Source organism: Oppia nitens, unplaced genomic scaffold (assembly GCF_028296485.1).
Source record: "Oppia nitens isolate AA-2021 unplaced genomic scaffold, nextdenovo-longstitch-racon4-pilon3 scaffold2_pilon_pilon_pilon, whole genome shotgun sequence".
NCBI classification, from domain to species: domain Eukaryota; kingdom Metazoa; phylum Arthropoda; class Arachnida; order Sarcoptiformes; family Oppiidae; genus Oppia; species Oppia nitens.
This window is the reverse complement of record NW_026533210.1, coordinates 95,001-114,983: the sequence shown is the minus strand read 5'-3', so window position 1 is coordinate 114,983 and position 19,983 is coordinate 95,001. Positions and strand designations below refer to the sequence as shown.

Below are 19,983 nucleotides of genomic sequence, written 5' to 3'. Positions count from 1 at the left end.
GATATTCAATTTTCGATATTCGATATTCGATATTCGATATTCATAATACGATATAGGATTCTCGATATTCCTAATTCGATATTCGGTATTCGATATTCGATATTCGGTATTCGCTATTCGATATTCGGTATTCTATATTCGATATAAAATATAGGATTTTCGATATTCATAATTCGATATTCGGTATTCGATATTCGGAATTCGATATTCGATATTCGGTATTCTATATTCGATATAAAATATAGGATTTTCGATATTCATAATTCGATATTCGGTATTCGATATTCGGAATTCGATATTCGGTATTCGATATTCGATATTCGATATTCGGAATTCGATATTCGATATTCGGTATTCTATATTCGATATAAAATATAGGATTTTCGATATTCATAATTCGATATTCGATATTCAATGTTTGATTAAAGATTAGATAAAAGATTAGATAAGTGATTAGATTAAAGATTAGAGATAATTGATAAGATAATAAATACTTAAGATGATTGGCATCTATTATTTATGCCTGCCATTTTTAAAAACCATGGTAATAAATACTTAAAAAAATAATAGTGAAGACATAGGAAAACTTAATTATTTAGTTATTATTATATTTAAAATTTTAAATACTCTATTAATTTGTTTATTTTTCAACAAAAAAGATCAAAAATAATTGTATTAACTTTATTAATGTTATTTTTCTACTTTATTCTACAATGTTTACTACTAAATGTATTAAAAAATCAAAAATAAATGTCCATGATGCAATACTGGAAAATTGAAAAATTTTAGACTATCTCTCACTTGTAAATAGTACTAATCAATCGATTAGATTATATAATAATATCAAACGTTATTACTGTCTCTAAAAATATTTTATTGTTTGAATGTATTGTTAATTATAGTGTTTATTGGGTACCAAATCATCGCTTATTGACAATACAATACATATGTATTATATGTACGACAATAACATAGATATGATTGTTATCATAAATATTGGATAATAATAATAATAATAATAATAATAATTTAAATATACATTCAATTGATAGTACTATTAGTAGTACTTATAGTAGTAGTAATAGTAGTAGTAATGTTCAAACTGATGATCCGTTAATAACCGTAAATCCCAGAAAACCACCGGCGCTTGAGTTGACACGTTTGGTAACAATTGATCCGATGGTATGTAGGGGTGGGCACAACATCACTATATTCATAATGAGTGGCAATGGAAACGGTTATTACCAGAGAAGACAACAGCTACGGAAGGGATGGGTGGGTGCTGTCCGACAAAACATGATTGATGTCTGGTTTGTTTTGGGACTCAGTAGTCATAGTAATGATAATAATAATAATAAAGAGCTGCTGACCGGAGAAGCGGACAGTTATCACGATTTAATACAATTTGGTTTTCTGGATGACTATTTAAATCTAACATTGAAAACCATTGCAACCCTTGGTTGGCACCGTAGGTATTGTCCGGACAGTAGATTACTGTTCAAATTGGATGACGACGTCTTTGTCAATGCAGACAAACTGTTGGATGTATTGCCTGAACTGATGGCCGGGTTATCGGCGACGGGAGAGCCGGGTATTGGCGGACAACTTAACTATGTGTTGGACGTCGTACGCGACAATACAAGCAAATGGTATGTCCCTCAAGAGTATTACCAACCGGCCGAATATCCGTCATATCCGACTGGTTCGGCATATTTCATGGACAACCTGAGCCGCGATCGACTATTGGACAGTGTGTTTGACCAGTCGTCGTCCGATAGTAGATATATACAACTACCCGAAGATGCTTTTATGTGCGGAATTGTGGCCAATAGGACAGGTGTTCGCCGATTTGATAGTCCGCTAATAGTTGTCGGCGACTATTGTAAATGTTTAGCTAAATTACATACCGTTCCCATACATTTTGCATGTAATCCCTGGGAAACGTGGCTTAAGTTTATTAATTCTCCAATAATTTCTGCAAATCTATCGTATGTTGATTGCGACTAAAAAAAAATCTAAAAAATTTATTATTTAAAAAAAATAATTTAATTTATAAAAATAAATAATACTAATAATTATAATACTTAATTATATTTTTTATAAAATTATAATTTAATTAATTTAGTTTTCTCAAAAAATATTATCAATAATTTTTTTCAATTAAAGTTAATATTTTTTTTAAATTAATTTTTATATAGAATTAGTACAAAAATTTATGTAAATAAAATTATGTTTGCTAAAAAACAATTACTATTTTAAATAATTACTTAAATTAACAAAATTTTCAAAAAAAAATATTGATATCGATCAAAATTAGATTAAAAAATTAGATAAATAATTATTAATTTTTAAAATTTTTATATATTATTTATTAATGAATAATAATAATAATAATAATAATAATAATAATAATAATAATAATAATAATAATAATAATAATAATAATAATAATAATAATAATAGTTTAATCAATAAGAAAATTATTATTATTAATAAATTAAAAAATATTTTTAAAAAAGTTTTTATATTAGCTATTAATAATACTCAATTATAAATGTTAAGACAGGTATTTTTATAATTAAATATATGAAAAAAATTATACATTATTAATAGTATTATATATATACCGGTATACAATATAATGTAGTGATGTTAAATTTAAAAATTTTATATAATTAAATATAATAATTTAGTTTCAAAAAAATTATGTAAATAATGAACTAAATAATTTATAAATATAATATATATATATATATATATATATTTAAAAATTATAAAATTAAACTTTCTGTATTAGTAATCGATACAAATATTTTTTTTTTTTAAAAATATAAATTATTATAAATAAAAAAATAAAATTAAAACACTATTTTAAACAAACAAACAAAAATGATTGCAAATATAATGCAATCATTTTATTATTGTTCATTAATATAATCTACTACTGTATTTATCTATTTATTTTATTTTATTTTTTTTTTAATTTTAATTAATTTATTAACTAATAAATTATTAAAAAATGAGTTAACAAAAAAAAAATATACTGCCCGGGAAATACTCGACCAAACCGATCGTCGACTAGACATGATTGTTGTCGGTGTCGGAACTGGCGGTTCAATTACCGGAATTGCCAGACGCGTCAAACAAGTACTGCCCGACTGTCGGTGTCGACCCGTACGGCTCAGTGGTTGCCAAATCCGACAAATTGAACCGGACATCGGTTACTGGCTATGAAATTGAAGGGCATTGGTCTCGACTTTGTTACCGACGTACTCGATCGTCGACTGGTCGACCAGTGGTACAAATCGGACGATCGGTCATCGATGGAAATGTCCCGTCGATTGATTGCCGCCGAAGGTCTACTGTGTGGCGGTTCATCGGGTGCTGTGGTGTCGGCAGCCATGTCGGTGGCCAAACAGCTCGACGACCGGCAGCGTTGTGTTGGTCTGCTGGCCGACGGTGTGGCCAACTATATGACAAAATTCATGGACAACCAGTGGATGCGTGACCGCAATTACAGTGTCGGCGACGACGACATTGCAACTATCGTTGATGATTGCGATCATGAAATTAATAACAATGTTTTAAATATATAAAAATTTCTTTATAATTAATTGTTTTGTTTGATTGTTTAACTAAATTAGTAATTACTAAATAATTTACTGTAATTTAAATAAAATATGATGTATTTATTAATAATTAATTTATAAATAAAAAATATATTTATAATGATAATAGTTTATTATTATTAGTATAATAATTATTATTATTATATTGTTTATTTAGCTATAAATATGATATAAATATATATATATATATATACCGGTATATATAAAAATTAATATTTCATTTTTTTTAAAAAAAATAGTTATTTAATTATTGATATAATATACAGTAAATATTAATTTTTGATGAAATTTTTGTTTTGTTTTTGTTATTTTTTGTTGTTGTTAATATAATTGATTCAGAAATATATATATATATATATATATTAGGATACATCAGGATATTAGTATTATATAAAAAATTTATGAAATTTTTCAAAAATAGATTATAGTTAAAAATAATTTTATTTTTAAAATATAAACAATCAATATTTATAATATCAAAATTATATTACCGGTAATCACATATATTTTCTAAATAAATTGAAAAATAATATTATTTTTTTTTAAATATCTATTTTGAATATATAATTGAGTTATTAATTATTAAAATATTATTTCTATAATTAGAAGTAAATATTATGCAAATATTATTTTTGTAATACATTTTTTTTTAAAAAAATAATATAAAATTTAATACTTAATTTGCGTACATTGTTTAGATTATATATAGTATACTATTATAGTATTAATAATTAATTAATAATTTTAATTGATTTTTTAAAAATACTGTAAAATATTTATTGTAAAAATATTCATATCCTGGTATTATATGTCTCTCATTGAAAAAAAATCACATATAAAAGTCAATATCAAACATTGATATTCAAAAAATAAATAAAAATTATTTAATATATAAATTAATTGTTATTTAATAAAAATTATTTTTTTTAAATATATTATTATTTATATATTAATCAATAGAAATAATAATAATAATGATTAGACAAATGTCAACTGCAAACCACCGACAGCTGCTAATCGATGTCGACCCGATCCCGGACACCACTAAACCGAAAATATTGGACACAATTTTGGACGCTATCGGCCGAACACCGCTCGTCAAACTTAATACCATTCCCCGCGAGTATGGACTCCGGTGTCAAGTGTTGGCCAAATGTGAATTCATGAATCCGGGCGGTTCGCAAAAAGACCGAATAGCCGTCCGTATGGTCGCAGATGCCGAACGTGATGGTCGACTACGTCCCGGAGCTACTATTGTTGAGCCCAGTAGTGGTAATACTGGTATAGCGTTGGCAATGGTTGCCGCTGTTCGCGGCTATAAACTGATTGTCTGTATGCCCGATAGGATGTCCGCCGAAAAGTCTACTATTATGCAGGCATTGGGCGCCCGTATTGTACGAACACCGTCGGGAGTGCCGTACGATTCGCCTGAATCGCATTTCGAAATGGCCCGAAAAATTTGCGACCAAATTGACAACGCCGTACTATTGGACCAGTACGGTAACTCTAGTAACCCGAATGCCCACTACGACACTACCGCACGGGAAATACTCGACCAAACCGATCGTCGACTAGACATGATTGTTGTCGGTGTCGGAACTGGCGGTTCAATTACCGGAATTGCTAGACGTGTCAAACAAGTACTACCCGACTGTCAGATTGTCGGTGTAGACCCGTATGGTTCAATGGTTGCCGAACCCGACGAATTGAACCGTACATCGGTTACTGGCTATGAAATTGAAGGTATTGGTCATGATTTTGTTACCGACGTACTCGATCGTCGACTGGTCGACCAGTGGTACAAATCGGATGATCGGTCATCGATGGAAATGTCCCGTCGATTGATTGCCGCCGAAGGTCTACTGTGTGGCGGTTCATCGGGTGCTGTGGTGTCGGCAGCCATGTCGGTGGCCAAACAGCTGGATAGCGATCAACGGTGTGTTTGTCTGCTGGCCGACGGTGTGGCCAACTATATGACAAAATTCATGGACAACCAGTGGATGCGTGACCGCAATTACAGTGTCGTCAGCGCTGGTATTACTACCGATTTGTAAGTATAATTGAATGACAGAAATTATTTTTTGTTTAAAAATAATTATAATTATTATATAAATTTTAATTAATTATTTAATTTTTTTATTGCATTTTTAATAAATATATATATATATTATTATATAATAAAAATCTAATAAATGTTGTAATTATTGAATTAATGATTTTAATCAATTTATTATAATTAAAAATTTTGATTATTAATTTTTTTATAGTAATTTACTATTTAAAATCAATCAAATAAAAAAATCTACTATTAAAATGGTTTTGAAAAAAAAATAAATTTTCCCAAAAACATATTATGTGAAAATTCATAAAATTCTAATTCATAAATGTTTGATTTATCAAAAAAAATAAAATATTTATGCAAATTAAAAACTATTTGTTTGAAAAATTAATTTTGTTTATTTAAATAATTATTTAAAATAGTAATTGTTTTTTTTTTGGAAAACATAATTTTATTTACATAAATTTTTGTATTAATTTTATATAATTTTCTATTGTGAGAAAACATTATATAATTATTAATATATATATATTATATACAGGTATATACACTTAATATATAATGGCGTATATGACCTTGGGATAGTTTTATCACCTTTTTTTTAATTGCGATAACAATTCAAAATTTTAAACTAAATGAATATTTATTTACTTTTATTTTTTTTAGTTATCCGAAACCAAACCGTAAAATTATTAAAAAAAAATTAGAAAAAATAATTAATTAATTATTTACACAATTATTTTATACGAAATAAATAATTGTTTGTAAATTGTATTATTTATATGTTTTTTTTTGTTATAAAGTTAGTTATAGTTTACTTTTTTTATATTTTGAAAAATAAATTATTAAAACATTTAACCCGTTTTTCATGACTAATGTGAACTTAAAATATTTTATCTAAAAGTGAAATAATTTTTGAAAATTCATTATTAAGACGTTTTTTTGTTAGTATTTTTTTGATAACTTATTTTATATATCAATTAATTTTTTTTAAATTTTTATTAATAAATATATAATTAATAGTTTAATTAATAGTTAAATTTTATTAATAGTAATAAATTAGTAATTTATTTTTGATTTAAATTTGATAAACTGTATTATCATTGTATAAACAATTATTATACAGTAGTTTTCAATTTAAATATTTTATTATAATATATAATATTTTAAATAAATAGTAAATTTTTTAAAAGTACTAATTAGTTGATAGTATTTTTTATTTTATAAAATAACATAATATTTTTAACAGTAATTACTAGTAAATTATTATTATTATTATTATTATTATTATATAAACAGTACAACAAAGTTAATAAAAACTGTAAATTATTATTTAGTATAAATATAATGATAGTTTATAATAATTAAGTAATTTTTACATTTAGCTACATATTACACTGTGAAAAATTTTTTTTCATTAATAACTATTAATTTAGTAATAATTAGTACTATTTAGTTATGCATAATTAATTTTATTTTTAAAAATAATTTTAATTATATAAAACTTTGTTTTTAATAAGTATATTAAGAGTTAATTTTTATTTTGTTATCTATTGTTTATTTGAAAAATATTTTATTTATATATTATTAATAATTTATAAATTAAAATTTGGTTTAAAACATTGGTTAGACATTTAGCTGAAATAAGTTAAAAACTTTTAATTTTTATAATTATTTTGTTGATAATAATTGTAAAAATTTAAATCAAAATTTTAAAAATATATCAAAAAGTAATTAATTCCAGTTGTTTTATATGCGAAAAATATTTATCTAATATCACAGATATTTCCGGATAAAAATCGGGTAAATTGTTGACCAAATCCAATGACAATCGTTTCAATTGTCGGCCAATTGGTTTCAAACCTATTTCCCGCAGACCATCGATAAACACTTGATTCAGTTGGTCATCGCTGCCGTCGTCGTCGGTATGATAGTTAAGTCGGAGGTCATTGAGTGCCGACATCTGCAACAAACCGGACATCAATCCGCTTAACGACTCGTACGGACAACAGCTGCTGATAGTTATGTTAACCGATCGTACGGTAAGACTATACCGATCGGCAAACAGTTGCCAACGTTTTCGGTCATCCGTTCCGTAATAAAGGCTAACAGTTTTCAGTTGTTTGAATACTTGTTGGTCATCGATGGTCTGGCTGTCTATCAGTGCCGCTAGACTGGTATAACCGCCAAAATTGATATCCCAAACATTGGGACACTGTAGCCAATAGCGGCGCTTGTCGTCGACCGGCAATTGGTTAACGTTTTTGATGTTCAACCGATTCAATTGTTGGCCAAACTTTCGGAAAAATCGGTCCAAACTATCCCGACTCAGATCGCATTGAAAGTCAATACAAATGGCCCGTAAATGCCGACACCGGTCGACAATTATGTCAAACATTTGCTGATATACACCACTGATAACTATCGGTGCCTTATATGTAAAATGAATTGTTTGCAAATTTTCCAATTTTGAGATAACTGTCCGAAATTTTTCGGCAATTATAACTGGTCTGGGATTAGCAAAAAATCGCTTATCAATGTTGACCACTGATTGTCCAGTAAATACTGTCCGACGAAACTGTTTGGACACACATTCATAGCGAAATTTGTCCGCAAATGACAAATACTGGACAATCACTTCGCACAGGTCATCGCCGAACCGGTCAAATGAATTGCGGCTATAGTTTTGATACATATTTTGTTTGTTTGTTTAAAATATATATATATATATATATATATAATTTAATTAATATTATGATATTAATTAGCACTTAAAATAAATTAATTAATTTACAGTAAAAAAAACAATTAAATAAAATTTATTTATTTTTTTAGTAAAAAATATATTCATTAATATATATATAACAAACAATTATTTTTAGTAAATGATAAAAACATTGTCTAATTTTTTATATATACACTAAACTACTTGTATTTTTATATATTTTTATTTATATATATATATATACATGTATATTATTATTAATAATGGCGTATATGACCTTGGATAGTTTTATCACCTATTTATTATTATTTTTTGAATTACGATACACTGTCGATAACATTTCATAATTATAAATTTTTTGTTGAAATATAGATTAGTTTTTTTTCAAAACCAAAAATTAATACTCAAATAAAAAATTAAATCACATTTTTTAAAAATTAATAATTTATCTATTTATTTATTAAAATACTTTTTTCATGTAATCATATTTGAAGTTAAGTTTAGTTTTATATTTTTATTATTTTAAAATAATTTTTTTTTAAAACTATTACCCGTTTTTCTAATCTATTTTTTATATTCAATTATCTTAAATAATTTATTAAAAATTATTAGTAAAACATTTTTTCTATTTGTTTAAAAAACTTTATATTTAAAAAAGTTTATTAATAGTTAATATATTATATTATTTTTTTAAAAATGTAAATTTAATTAGTATTTTCAAAAAAATATTTTTCCTATTACTCTAAATAATAATCAATAATTTATACTCTATTGAATTTTATGTAATATTTTATTTAAAAAATTAATTATAATAGTTAAATTATCCAAGGTTATTTGTATTACTATTTAATATTGTATTATTTTATTAGTATCTAATTTAAATGTCTACTAATAGATGTCACAATATATTTATAAGTAAATATTAGTATAAAAATAAATAAAATATTCTACTAAAAAAACAGTTAGCTTGAAACAAAATAAATAAATAAATAAGCTTGGTACAACAATAAAAATATTTATATCTGTAATTATATAGCTATATAAATTTTGTTTTAAAATTTAAAATTTTGTTATAAATTTTATGTATTGAATTATTTTCAATTAATATTATATGAGTATACTATATGAATCTTTAATTATAAATAAAATTATCTAGATAAAAAATTATTATCTATAGAAAAATTAATTTGTTAAGTCTATATATAATGATAATTTTATTTACATAAATATAAAACAATTAATAGTTTACAAACATTACATAATAATAATTTATCTAGCTAAATTATATATATATTTAATTAAATATTTAATTAAATAAACTGCAACTTTTTAATTACTAATAAACTACTATTGAATAATATAACTAATTGTATATAATTTTAATTTTAAAATAAAATTATAATTTTTGTTTTATCAATATAAATATCAAAAAATAATTTATTTAAAAAATATTATCATTTATTTATTGACATTGAAATACTAAAATGAAAAATATTATTGTAAATTTATATTATAATTTAATTTTAATTTAATGTCTATTAAAAAAAATAAATTTTAACAAAACACATTTGTTAATGATGATGAAAATAATTTTTTTTATATTTTATTATTTAATCATAATAATAATAATTTTTTTTTATATATTTATTATATATATACATTTATTTCAATCAATGTCAATTTTGCAAACATATTTAATTATAGTAAATTATAATAATAATAAAAAATTTAATAATAATAATTTTTTATATAGTTTGACATTCAATAATAATAATAATAACAATAAAAATATTTGCATACAAATATTTGAATAAACAACATATAAATATATTTTTTTTTGTTATTTTATCAAGGATATAATTATAATTATAGGTAGGAAATTATTATTTCAAGCTATTTAAAACTATTATATGAATAAGTTTTCCAATAATTTATATTATTAAAAAAATAAGTTATTATTTTCTAAAAATAATAATATTATTTTTTAAATATATTTATGATTAATAATAAATCAATAAATACTATTATATAAAAATATAAAAACACAAACAATTATATATATGTATTTATATGGTAACTCCTAGTAATATCACACACACACACACACACACACACACACAGACATAAATACACACACACATACACACACAYACACACACACACACATACACACACACACACACATACACACACATACACACACATACACACACATACACACACATACACACACATACACACACATACACACACATACATACACACATACACACATACACACACACATACATACACATACACACACACACACACACACAACTAGATTACAAACTAGTAAACAAAACAAAACAACAAAAAAACATATACATAAAAAAACTACCGGTGCAATAACTGTAAACTATGGGAACAAGTGTGTGTGTGTGTGTGTGTGTGTGTGTGTGATAGGGAAGCAAATAGCTCAGGGAGGAAATGTAGCTTTTTTTACCACTTGTTTAGTCGGGGAGGAGGAGGAGGAGGGGAGAGAGAGAGTATGGTTTTCGAGGCACTTGTATGTGCTATAGTAGGCGCATACCATTCTCTACCAGCATATGTATGTTCAGATAGAGAGAGAGAGAGAGAGAGAGAGAGAGAGAGAGAGAGAGAGAGAGAGAGAGAGAGAGAGAGAAAGAAAGAGAGGAACTGTTAGTTTTTGAGCACTGATATAGAGAAAGACTTGTTTATTGCCTATCAGTTTGCATGTGGTTTGTCTATATGTATGTACAGTATGTTTGTATGTGTTTGTCAGTGACTGTGTGTGTATATACTGTATGTGTTATGTTTATGTGATCAGTGTATATATATAATAATAATAATAATAATAATATAAACTACAGTGTCTTTTACCTATTTGACTGGTAGTAGTAGTAGTAGTGAGGTATATGAGCTGGCATTACGTTTATGAGAGGTTAGCATAATATATATATATAAAAAAAAACTTTTTTATTATATATATTGTTTTGTTTTTGTTTAGTTGTATTCAGTTGTCATTATAGTATATACCTGTATATAGTAATGATTATCTGAATTATTATTATTATTATTATTATTATTATACAACTATATTGTTGTGTGTGTAGTTGTGTTGCAATAAATATTTTTCAAAAAAAAAAATAAATTATTGATATATAAAAGTCAAGTGTTTTTGGTTGTATAGTGTTTGTTATTTTGCAAAATTATTTTGTAATTTAATAATTGTTTTGTTGTTTTATTTAAATATAAATTATAATTTTTTTTGTATAATGGTTTTAAAAACAAATAAACTATTTTAAGTAATAATAATAATAATAACTAAATAAACAAACTTATAAAACAATTATTATTATTATATTTTTTTATCACAAGTTTTTTTTACGTGTGTTTATAATAATAACTTATTGAAACTTTTTTTTGCTGTTTATTTGATGTGATATTTAATCAATTTTTTTATCACATAATTCATATAAAAACAGTTGTATTTTACATATATATATATATAATATATATATATAATAATTATTAAGAAAAATTATAATTTACAATAATTACAGTATTTTTTATACATTTTTTTGTGACACAAATATTATTAGTGAATACCTTATAATAATAATAATTTTTAACTAATAATAATAATAATAAAATCCTATCGACAATAATCATAATAACTATAATAATAATAATGAACTCAATGTTGCAAATAGTTTACGACATCAGCCTATTGTTGTACTACTGGTTGGAAGGGATTGTCCTGTTTTTTGTACCCAAACGGCTCCGGTATAAGTCGGTTACGGACGACATTGTATTGATTACTGGCGGCGGTAGCGGTTTGGGTAGGCTATTGGCCTTGAGATTTGCCCGACGCGGTGCTCGGGTAGTCGTCTGGGATATTAATAAACAGGGATTGGATGAGACCCTGAGGCTGATTGATGGCGAAAAACATGTCGGTGTCACCGCCGATAACAATGATATCAAAATCAAAAGTGCCTACAGCTATGTATGCGATGTATCCGATAGGGCACAGGTATACGAAACGGCCAAACAGGTACGCGAATCGGTCGGTAAGGTAACCATTTTGGTCAACAATGCCGGCATTGTTAGTGGGAAACGATTTCTGGAGACACCCGACGATCATATATTGCGGACGTTTCACGTGAACGCCATTTCACACTTTTGGGTAAATTTTTTTTAATTTTTTTTTTAATTATAAATATATATAATTTTATAATCAATAAATCAAAAAAAAAATAAATGTTGATTACTGTAATTTTGAGATTATTTTTTTCTTCTAAAAAATAATTATTTATTTTTGTTATTTTCACATAAATTTTAATTGATATATATATATATATTAATTAATATTATCTTAAATATAACAGTACTCTACTGTATAGATAGATAAATATAAAGTTATATATATATATATATATATATATATAGTAGAGTACATATATATGTTTATATATATACATATATATATATATTATATAAGTTTTTTAGTATTTAATATATAATATTATAATAATGTTTATTATAATGTCATTCACAATGATATTATCATTTTAAAAGTATAGTTTATTTTGTTGTTGATATGACTGTCTAAATAATAAATTATATATTTATTAATTAAAGTTATTATTAATATTAATAAATAATTTTTATTTGGTTGCCATGTGTTAAATCTCTACAGTTTTTAATTTATAATAATCATAAAACTTTTAGCTTTATTATTATTATTATTATTGATTATATTTGAAGAGGCAATAAACTAAAATTACTAAAATAAATTTGTTATTGAATAATAAGTTATATATGTATATATATATAATGAGATTAAATATTATTATTTTGTATTGTCTTGTAATTGAATTGAATTAATATATAATTTTTTATTATTATTAATATTATAAATAATAGTCACACAAAAAACTATAATAACTTATGATATGTTAACTTAATGTTTAAAAAAATACTATAACTTAACACTTGATTGACTAACTGATGATATACTGTATTATTTATTAACACCATTGATTATTAATAAATAAATACTAAATATATATTATAAGTTATAACCAAAAAAATATTATATTTATATTGTAAATATGATATACATATTATATATAATTTATATGTATATATATCTATAAAGTATATTGAAATATGAACCCATGTTGTTGTTGTTGTTGATTATGGTATTTGAAAGTTGTTATCAAATATATATATATATATATATATAATGTATATATAATAATATGATATTCATATACTTATAATATATACAGTATATATTGGCTGATAAACAAAATAATTTTGGTTTTATATTTAAAATATGTATAGATATTTGTTTTCATCTATAATATATACATTATATATTATATTATATTATATATATATACAGATTAATAACAGCCTATAATATTAAGATTGATAACAATATTTATTTATTGTGTGTATATGTATGACACTTAACACACACACACACATAGAGAGAGAGAGAGAGAGAGAGAGAGAGAGAGAGAGAGAGAGAGAGAGAGAGACTACTTGTATATATAACAGTATTTAATCATTTTATTTATCGCATCTAATATTATATACAGAGTGTGTAAATATTTTATTTTTTTGAAAAATTTTGTTTTTAACCAAATACTTCAATAAATTATATCATAATACACAGTACATACTGTATATTAATAAATATATATACAATAATTTTATCAATAGATAACCATTACTGTAATAGTTTAATGGATAAATAAATCCCAAAAAAAATAAATAATTTTATATAACTTATAATACATAATAAACTAATATAAAGCAATTACTATAATAAAAATTAATAAATTATATGTAAAAATTAATTTTATGTTATATATATTAATTGCTATGATATTTCAGAATATAATAAATAATATATTATATAGTAATTAACATTTTTTTTATAATAATTAATTAATAATAATATTTATTTTGCTAACAATTATTGTAGATTTAAGTTTTGAAAATATGTATTAAAATATGAATTAAATATTTTTTTCTTTAAATAACTAAAAGATTTTTAAATTTTTATTATAGAAACTATTGTTTAGTAGAAATTAGGATTAAAATAGCAAATAATTATTATTTTATTTATTTATTTATTTTATTTTTTTGTAAAAATAAGATTTTGTGAAAAATATTTCTAACTAATTAATAATTATTTTTAAAAAAAATAAATAAAATAAACATTGGTTTAATGTTGTTGTTTTTGTTGTATAAATATTTTTTAATTAATTAAATAATATAACTAAAATAAATTATTCATATTAGATTTTTTTTATATGTGTGTATATATAATAGTACTAAATAAAAGTTTTATTATTATTATTATTATTATAAAAACTTTTAGTAGATATTAATATAAATATTTAATTTAATTACACCGTGTGGTGTACTAATAATAATAATAATAATAATAATAATCTCATATAAAACTAACCTTAAATTAATTTTATTTATTTACATACACTAAAAAAATAATAATAATACATACAAATTATATTCACCTTTTTTTTAATAGTCAACAAATATTTTAGTGTAATTATTAAATTAATGTTATGTAATAATAATAATAATAATAATAATAATAATAATTTATTCAACATTTTTGTATATACCTCTACACATTGGTTCAATACATATAAGTTAATATTATTAATGTTAATATTAAATTAGTTTTATATATATATATATATATATATAAATACTGTACTATATATGGATATACTACTGTATATTATATTTTATATGCAATTTTGTTGTCTAATAATAAAGTTAAATATATATATAAAAAGTACTATTTATTATTAGATTTTTTTAATTATTTAGCGAAAATGCATTAAATAATTTACTATAAATATTATTATTTTAATTAAATATATATATATATATATATATATATATATATATATAAAACATTAATTAAATTTGTATACAATTTTTTTTAGCTAACAGTACTTAATATATAGTAATAAATAAATTCAATTCAAAAGCAAATGAAATTATTTTATTTATTTATTTTTTTTGCAAATTTCAAGTATTTTAAATAATTTATATTAAAATTTATTTACATTAATAGTAATTATAATAATAATAATAATAATATTTTTTTTAAAAGTTTAATTTTAGTCTTAATTAGTAGAAAATTTTAATTAGTAAATAATTTTTTTTATTATTATTATTTTATTTAAATTCAAAATTTTGATTTCATATCAAGTTTTTCAAAAAATAATATTGAAGTAATTTTAATTAATTGTTTGTAAATATTTAATAATATTTTTTTAAAATTAAAACATATAATTAGTAAATAAAATTTATTTTTTGTTACCATGGACTTTTTAAAAAAATAAAAAAATAATAATAATTAAAGGGGAAATTCTCTATAAAATAAATTCCCGGAAAGTTTTTTTATATTGATTTTACATGATTTTACTTTTATGTATTTATTTTATTTTTTATAAAAAAAAAGTTAACAAACATTATGTTTATATAGAAATATTACAATCAATGATTACAAACAACAAATAAAAAGTTAGAAATAGAAAAAAAAATAAATAAATATAAAAATGTTTATAACAAGCAATTGATTGATGACTTTAAGTAGTAATCAATTGTTTAATATAACAATAGCAATAAATTGTCAATATTTTATCAATATATATATATATATTATATTATATTTAATATATATTAGTATTATTGAGGCTAATTTAGTTACATTACATACAAAAAAATTTCCTTGAACATTTTTAAATGCTACATATATTTAATAATAATAATAATATTGCAAATAATTATAAAATTATAATTACATATAAACTTTTTTAATTTGATTTTTTTGACTTAATTTTTCAAAAAATAAATAAATAAAATTATTTGTAATTTTTATTTTCTTGTTAATTAAAAATAATTATTTTTTCAGATTCATTATAGTAAAAAATATTATTATTATTATTACATTTCTACAATATATAGGTTAGTTAAACACATTTTATTTTATTTTTGTTGGTTGGATATCCCATTGTTTTAAGTAAAAATAAAAATTGTTTTTTTAATGTGTTTATGAATCGTCAAAAAATAAAAATAAAAACTATTACTATTTTTTTATTATATATATATATTATATAATAGTTGTTTTATTTATAGCCAATTATTTAATGTAGCATTAATGCTATTATTATTATTATTATTATTATATTATATAATAAATACAACAAAATAATTGTTGTTTTATTTTATTTTTACCGGTATTTACTGTATTATAGTTAATAATAATATTATTATTATTATTATTATTATTTAGTTGTTAAGTCACATAAACTTGTTGTGACATAACTTTATTTTTTTGTTTGTGTCTAATATAGTGTACATAAAAAACAAGCAATTATTTATTTTTTAAAAAACACATGTATTTTATCCAATTTTTTTTTGTTGTTGGTTAGTATTTCATAGTTATTATTATTATTAGTATTAATATTGAAATAAATAAAAACAATACAAAATAGTTTATCAAATCATTAGTTTTAATACAGAGTTAACACCAAAATTTTACGGTTTTATTAAAACAATATATTTATATAATATTTTTTTCAAAAAAAAAAAATATATGATTAACTCCTAAGTTATATATAAAGTATTGTTATTACAGTACAGTATTATAGATAAATTGATTTTTTTTTTAAATATATAAAAATAAAATTAGTCTATAATAAAAATAATGTTATCATTGTTTTTACAATATAGTAAACTTAATTAAAATTATTTTCCTTAATTAAAAGCCAAAATAAATGTATTGCAAAATAAATTTTTACAAACAATAAGCTACAAAAAAAAATTTAGTTTTTATTAGTTTTTTTTATTTGTTCAAAAAATATAAATTAATATAATTATTGTGATACATGTACTGTGAATTAAATATATATAAAAAAATTGTTTTATTAAATGATATAAATTTATATTTTTTTTATAGACAACACAATGATTTTATTTTTGATGTATTATTGTTTCCTATTATTATTATTATTATTATTAAATATTATTAGCAAATCAATTATTTCCGCAATAAATTATAACATAGTTTTTAAAAATAGATTTTTTTTGTTTGTAATTTTTAAATACTGTACTAATAATATTAATAATAATAATATTAAATAATGTGAACTATTTATAATAAATATATTTTGTTTTTTTATATATAAAATAATAGTAATTTATAATTAAAAAGCAATTTATAATATAGTTAAATATATTATAATATTATAATATTAAATATTTAGATATATAATTATCAAATATAGAGTAACATTTTAATGTTTTTTTAGAAATTTTTAATTAACATTTAATTTTATATTAAATATATATACAAAAAAAAACAAAAACATTTAATTAACTTATTTTTATAATTATTGATAAAAAAATATAATTTATTTTTTTTAAAATAATAATAATACAATATATAATCGTTAATTAATGGCAAACATGCAACAAAAATATTTATATTGTTTTATAACTTTATTTTTTTTGTTAACCTTTAAGCTTGATTAGTTATATTATACTTAATTAAGTATAACATATAATTAAATGTCAAATTTAATTTAATCATATTTTATATAATCATACACAATATATATAATATTAATACATTTATATATATAAAAGTTATTTTTCATAAATGTTTGACATTAAACTTTTACAAAACGATTACAACAACAAAATTTTAGTTTAATTTTATCAATTATTTATACTATTTATTATTATTATTATTATTAATATTTTTCATGTTTTAATATACAATATATTATCAATAAAATACAAGTCAAATATCAATAAACATGTTATAAGTCAATAAAATTCAAAGATTATTATTATTATTATTATTATTATTATTATTATTATTATTATTATTATTATTATTATTATTATTATTATTATTATTATTATTATTATTATTATTATTATTATTATTATTATTATTATTATTATTATCAATAATATTAAATGATTTTTGTTTTGTTTAATAGTTGTTTAGTATTAGTGAGAAATGTTTCATAATATTCACAATTATTTTTTGTTGTTGGTGTATATAAAAAAAAATCAATACATTATTGACATATTATTTATCATTAAAGGAAAATATTGTAAATATATTTTTATTATTATTATTATTTCATTTCATCTAAAATATTGATTTTATTTTTCTGTGTACTAATCAATAATATATATATATATATTTGTATATATATAAAACAATTGTAAACATTGTGTTATAATAGTAATATTAATAGTATAGCATTTAAATGCAAAATAAATAGACACAAAAAAACGCAAAAATGATATATAAAAAAAAACTTTATATTTTGATAACACATTAGGTTTTTTTAAACTATATATACAATATATTGATATTTTTTCTAATAGTATAAAAACACGATATATTTATTGAAATCGTATGTATTATGAAATTATTTTTTATGTTTTATATAATAACTCATTATTGATATATATTTTTTTATTACAATATTTATATATATAAAAAATAAATATATAGTAATATCAATCATATTGTAGAAAATTTCATCAAAAAGTTTTCTTAAAAATATATTATATATATATATTAATATATAAGTTAATTATTGATTATATGTATGCTATAATTAGTTTGCTAGTATATCATTAATGCTAATTGATATATAATTACTAGATATAAATAAAAAAAATATAAGATATAATTTGTTGTCAACTAAAAAAATTATTCATATAATGAGTAATTATTAATTAATTAATTAATTTTTTTGCATAAAATTGATGTTATATTTCTATTTTAACAGTTTTTGTTTAATAAGAAAATAAAGTTTAACTATTTTTTTTAAAATATAAAAATTAATCATAGATTTTAGTCTTATTTTTTTGTTTATGACTTATAAAAAAAAGTTTAATTATTATATAATAGTTTGGATTTTAAAAGTGTATAAAGTTTTAAACAAAATTATTATTTTTTTTATTGATTTTTTGTTTCTATAGTAAAAACTATATATACTGTATATATATAATACCAAACATATGTATCAAATAAGATATCCTAAATATTATTTAAGTTATATATATATATATATATATATATATATATATATATATATATTGTATTAAAACACTATATAGTTATCTATAAGTTTTACTTTCATTACTACAACAGTTATCTAAAATTTTTTTCATACATTCATTCATTCATTCATTCATTGATTTCTAGCGTGAAATAAGTGGTAATAAATGAGATTAAAAGTGTTTCGCTATTATTATTAGTATTATTATTATTAAAAGATCAATGGATCAGTCATAACGAGTGCAGCACTGGTAGCCAATATATATATAGTCAGTCCAATAATACTACCCGTTCAATAAGTTCAATGTAATAATTCAATGTGTGTCCAAACAAACATATGACACACACTTATCTATCCGTTTTTCAACAACAAAAACTATTTGTCTGTTTATTTCACACTAAAGCATATATAATATCATAT

General features: G+C 21.0%; 3 protein-coding genes and 1 pseudogene across 3 annotated transcripts in view; all 4 read left to right on the top strand.

Moving 5' to 3' along the window:
- Positions 1-986: 986 nt before the first annotated feature.
- LOC128954967 (lactosylceramide 1,3-N-acetyl-beta-D-glucosaminyltransferase-like) lies at positions 987-2,007 on the top strand. The gene has a single exon (XM_054300587.1). The coding sequence runs from the start codon at positions 1,180-1,182 to the stop codon at positions 2,005-2,007; it is 828 nt and encodes a 275-aa protein (XP_054156562.1). The 5' UTR covers positions 987-1,179.
- Positions 2,008-3,084: 1,077 nt separating this feature from the next.
- LOC128954965 (cystathionine beta-synthase-like) lies at positions 3,085-4,677 on the top strand (annotated as a pseudogene).
- A 100-nt stretch (positions 4,678-4,777) lies between these two features.
- Positions 4,778-5,683, top strand: LOC128954964 (cystathionine beta-synthase-like protein). The gene has a single exon (XM_054300585.1). The coding sequence runs from the start codon at positions 4,793-4,795 to the stop codon at positions 5,681-5,683; it is 891 nt and encodes a 296-aa protein (XP_054156560.1). The 5' UTR covers positions 4,778-4,792.
- A 6,292-nt stretch (positions 5,684-11,975) lies between these two features.
- LOC128956432 (short-chain dehydrogenase/reductase family 16C member 6-like) overlaps positions 11,976-19,983 on the top strand; it is an 18,498-nt gene continuing 10,490 nt past the window's right edge. The window contains exon 1 of the mRNA XM_054302173.1: positions 11,976-12,602. Coding sequence (XP_054158148.1) covers positions 12,108-12,602 — 495 coding nt within the window. The 5' untranslated portion in view covers positions 11,976-12,107. The remainder of the gene's footprint in view (positions 12,603-19,983) is intronic.